The sequence below is a fragment of the Hesperophylax consimilis genome, chromosome 30, assembly GCF_061612785.1.
Source record: "Hesperophylax consimilis isolate HC1 chromosome 30, BYU_Hcon_1.0, whole genome shotgun sequence".
In the NCBI taxonomy this organism is placed as follows: domain Eukaryota; kingdom Metazoa; phylum Arthropoda; class Insecta; order Trichoptera; family Limnephilidae; genus Hesperophylax; species Hesperophylax consimilis.
This window is the reverse complement of record NC_142865.1, coordinates 13,812,830-13,818,127: the sequence shown is the minus strand read 5'-3', so window position 1 is coordinate 13,818,127 and position 5,298 is coordinate 13,812,830. Positions and strand designations below refer to the sequence as shown.

Genomic DNA, 5,298 nt, shown 5'->3' with positions numbered 1-5,298 from the left:
ACTGAATGTTGATATTACAATACGAGTTGCCTGTATATTGTCAAATTCATTTTATGACAAATCAAAGAAGGAAAGACTCCCGTGTTCAAACTTTAAAAAGACCACGTGTCTCAACCGAAAGTCTTATAAAAAAAATATACATATTATTTTCTAAATTTTAAAAGATTACAATTTTGGTGATTTTCTCAACTATCATACTAGGCTCATGCCCGTATTATGGTAGTCGTACATGATTTATATAATATATATATAAAATATAATATATAAAAAATATATTTTGTAGAACAAATAATAAAACATAAGGGAACGGGATGGGGGACATGTTATGGTAAAACAAAAACAAAAAATATATTTTATTATAGAAACCGTATAAGAAATAAAAATTAAGATTAAACTAATTGATTAAAGGATTTTTAAGAATTAAATATAAATAAAAATATTAAAAGTAAGATTAAAATAAATACAAAAAAAATTAATTAATAGTGCAATTTGAGGTTTAACTCAATAAAGTTATTCCAAAAAATAAAAATTCTTTAACACAGTTTAATTGTGGTACGTACTTATCTAGAAATGTACCTATTTACGGTCACATCTGAATTTAGCGATATGAAAAAAGAAATTATATTTTTTTTCTAGTTAAAACTTTTTTTTTAAACTCGTGTATTCTTAAAAAAAAGCTCGCCAATGTTGAACACGGATAGTAAAAAAGGATGTAGAATTAATTGGATTTATATCGGTGTTTAAGGCATTGTATATTTTAGGAGCAATGAACCAGATTGTCGCTAAGCGAATGTGGTTCTAGTTTTAGGGAGCACGCATCCCAGGTTTGATGAAGACGGGTGTGTGCTTGATGTTGTGGATTTACCAGCAGGTTATTTTTCCATTTGTTATCAAGTTCTGTGAAGGTTCTATTCAAGTTCTCTTATTATATAATTATTAGCCAGTTATTTCACAAAACTGAAATAATAACAGAACTTGAATAGACCTTTCACAGAACTTGAAAATCAACTTTGAAATTTGATGAATTGTTCAAATTCTAATTGTAAATAACTGGCGAATATCCAAGACCCTAATTTTATCAAATAGGTTGTTTGATGGGTTTTTGTTCTGCAATAACTAATTAAAGTCTTGCTAAAAAAAATAATTAGATATTGCCCTTTCAACCGTTAGTTCTCACTCCGGCCCTGCGGGGTCGTATTTATGTTATTATTTGTATTAAATAAGTTATCCTATTTCAAGACGTAAGCAGCATCCAGAATTCAGTTCCCATGGTGAGGCTGTGTCCGCAGTCACGCGAGTGCAGTGATCGTGCAAGATTTCTCTCACTATGTTGACCTTTCATCACTTCCTTCTAATCATCGCCGTGTTGTTGCAAGGTCAAATAAGCGTCAGTGAATTGAATTGTGACAGATCCAAATGGAACCTGGATACATTAGTGTGCCGCGCTGTCGGAGAAAAGAAGAACTATATCCTTACGAGGAAAAAACAATCTGATGTGGCAGACACCACATTAACTGATACATTCCGGAATGTCGACTGGGAGAGGATTAAAACTGTCGTGCTAAAAAATGCAAAATTGCTAACACTATCGCCGGAGTTGTTCTCAAACGCAAGCTCTTTGACTAATCTGGATTTGTCTGGAAATCCTGACCTCTGCTTTTCAGGAGAGGAATTTATATACTTGGGAAATCTGGAAACATTACGACTATCCAGTACCGGAAAATGTAAAGGGAAATCTCTCCTTTCCAAAGTGCCGAATCTTTATTCCTTGGACTTGTCGAATGTCGGCGTACCTTTTGACGTATTTTCATTGACCAATCTTAATTCTTTCAACAAACTTCAGATTGTCGACCTGTCGCGTAATAACGCTTACAACATTGATTTCACCAAGTTCAATGTCGGTGGAGTGTTGAAATCTATAAATGCTACGGAAACCGAGGTCAAGCTCGGAGATAGGTGTTTCGAAACTGCTACGAATCTTCGCACTGTGATAATGTCCCATTCAAAAATACGCAATGTACCAAGGAACACATTCAAAGGTACTTCTGTCACCTATCTGGATCTCTCTTACAACTATATCACAGCTGATGGAGTCGGTAGCCTCATAGAAAGTATGACTTTTGTAAACATGTCGCATAACCGTATCGGCGACCTCTTCAGGCCAGGAGTGTTCAAAATAGGACTGGAAACGCTGGATCTTTCCTACAACAATATCACCCACTTGCACGTGGAAAGTTTCTGGTTTACAAACAAACTCAGAACGTTAAACTTGGCACACAACAAGTTCGCATGGATGTACGAGAAACTGTTCGCAGAAATGACCACGATCGAAGAGCTAGATCTATCCTACAACCTGATGGCCAGTTTCTTCGACACATTCTTCACGGATCTTAGAAAGTTGGAAACTTTAAACTTGGCCGGAAATCAGCTGTCAACATTGGATAATACCCTGTTTCAAAACAACGCGCTTTTAGAAAACTTGAATCTGCAAAACAATCGACTGACGAGTTTAAACATCCTGACGTTTGTTCCTTTAAAGCGGTTGAAAAGGCTGGAACTTCAAAACAATATGTTAACCCGTCTCCCAGAAGACTTGCTCCATGTTGGAGATCTGAATTACTTCGCAGTTGAGTGCAATAGGCTCACGTACCTCCCAGCTAGCTTCTTCAAAGGGAAGCTGGGCACAGCGGTATCTCTTCATGGGAACCCTTGGAAGTGTGCTTGTCTCCCTCCAATCATCAGCGCAGTAGATGTGTATGACTTACGTTTGAACAGAAAATATTTTAATGAAGGTAATCACCCTACCTGCTACGTAGGAGATAAGAATAATAACCAGTGTGATGACAACACACTAAGTGAGTCAGATTACAACTTCTGGGAAAAAGCTGTTGTGGAAAGAGGCATTAAATGCTGACCTGTGATAATACAATAATAAGGAAGTTGAGTCCATTTTTTTTATTTTTTTTTATCAATGTTCGCATTCAAACTTAAATACTGGTATTTTTTTTTTTTTTTTAAAGTTTGTTTTCATAGTTAAATTAATTCTCAAAGTTTAAATTTTATTAAGCCCGCCAAAACGAGCGGAATCCGAGCGGTAACAGGCGGGGTGTAGTGTGACGTCATTAGAACTGTGAAAACCACGTCGCTTAAGCATTATGTATGGAAAAAAATTTAATTCTTCAACAAGGAATTCCAGTAATTTTTTTACCAATGTTAACCGTCTATTATAATTGATGTTATTAAAAAAAAAAGAAAATTGATTAAGATTTCATAGTTAAATTAATATTTTAAGTTAGAATATTTGCTTTTCACGCCCGATACGGTACTTGTACGGTATCGCCGTCGCTACTTGTTGACGTTCCCCGCGCGAATTCAGGACCACCGCGCAGAAAAGTAAAGACCAAAAGTAAAATAACGGTTTACAGCCCAGTTCACTGTGAGACTTTTCTGAGCGGCCGGCGGCCTGAAGTGTATCACATGCTTTGTGACATGTATAATAATAAAAACATCTAAGTTATGCAATAAACAACATATTATTATAAAGCACTATACGAATATGTATCTTTAGAAATCCATTTCATATAATAATAATAACAAATACGTACATATATTTGACAAACCCAAATAAACCTTTGGCCTATACACCTCTCTCATCTAAATCGACCATCTCTCATGTAATAGAAAGAGATGCACCATAGGTGTTCCGTTGTACGTACAAGTCACGACACATGTGACGACAGAATTCTTTCGACCAATCGTGGAGCGTATACAGTATATTGCTATTGAATGCTTTTTCAAGAACGTTTAACTAATTGTAAGAATAATAATATAGAAATATATTTATATATTTAGAATCGATATTTTTTGATCTACATGAACATATTTTTTATAAGTCAAAATATTTTTCACTCAACTTCCTTATTATGTACATTATAATAATATTTGGCTAATTTAATAATAATAAATTACAAATCGCGACAACTATTTTTGATGACAAGAATTTGATTAAAACTTTTTAGATTACCGATTTCTTTTATGTGGCTATTATTATACATAAATACTAAAACCGGTTTCGCCACAACCGGTTGTAGTGTTATAAAAATTAAAGTGATGTCCAAAAATTTTAAGTGTTTAATTTTATTATGTTTCATGTTAAGGCCACTTCCTAGTTTCCAAAATATTATAAAAACTAACGCAAATCACGAGATACGCTCTTGACATATCAGTTCCAATTTTGAAAATCACAATTAAATTGTTATACTATAGATAGGTAACTTATCACTAGTCTGAATTCTTCATACAACCGGATAGATAGATTCTTGACACATCAGTTCCAAATTTGAAAATTACAATTTAAATGTTATATGTTGGTAAGTTCAGGCTTGTCTGAATTCTTCATAAAATCATTTCTAATTTTGAGAACGACATTTCAATTCAAAACAAATTCGAGTTCATTGAACGAAAGCTGCACAGGCAGACAGACCCACGACCGAAATTTGTAATTTTGATAATACCAAAATAACTAAGTAACCAACACACCGTTTCCCCGCGGGGGTGAGCAGAAGACGGACCGCCAAACAACTCGGTCTTGGCACACACGCCTTGCTTCATTCACATTATACATCATCTGATACATACTTTTCTGTAATTCCGACTCTTGACATGGCCCGACTCAGGTATCTGATTCCCTTAATCGTGCTATTTCATCCTCGGGCGTCCCGGACTTCTTCTAACATTCGCAGTTGCGTAATACATATATCATTCTTACATTAAACAAATCTTATGATTTCTGAGGATATTTTGTATTGGTTTATAAAATGAGAGAAAAATAGAAGCATCCATTTTGAATCCGAGCTACTGCTCACTATGTACTTGTTCGAGTTGAGCCAATACCTCCGAGATCCCCACTCGGGGGTACCGGTTTAGCCCCGCATTCCGAATATCTCCTAAATCCCCACTCGGGGGTACCGGTTTAGCCCCCGCATTCCGAATATCTCCTAAATCCCCACTCGGGGGTTCCGGTTTAGTCCCGCATTCCAAATACCTCCCAGATCTCCACTCAGGGGTACCGGTTTAGCCCCCGCATTCCGAATATCTCCTAGATTCCCACTCGGGGGTACCGGTTTAGCCCCCGCATTCCGAATACCTCCCAGATCCCCACTCAGGGATACCGGTTTAGCCCCCGCATTCCGAATATCTCCAAGATCCCCACTGGGGGGTACCGGTTTAACCCCCGCATTCCGAATACCTCCCAGATCCCCACTCAGGGGTACCGACCGGTTTAGCCCACCGCATTCC

The 5,298-nt window shown here is 36.6% G+C and overlaps 1 protein-coding gene across 1 annotated transcript; it reads left to right on the top strand.

Annotated features, from left to right (window-relative positions):
- The first annotated feature begins 1,244 nt into the window (after positions 1-1,244).
- On the top strand, positions 1,245-2,927 carry LOC149409666 (uncharacterized). The gene has a single exon (XM_089649723.1). The coding sequence runs from the start codon at positions 1,328-1,330 to the stop codon at positions 2,912-2,914; it is 1,587 nt and encodes a 528-aa protein (XP_089505849.1). The 5' UTR covers positions 1,245-1,327; the 3' UTR covers positions 2,915-2,927.
- Positions 2,928-5,298: the final 2,371 nt, after the last annotated feature.

What these genes read in the sequence shown, in the direction of transcription:
- LOC149409666 (XM_089649723.1), top strand. Translation starts at nt 1,328, where the DNA reads ATGTTGACCTTTCATCACTTCCTTCTAATCATCGCCGTGTTGTTGCAA.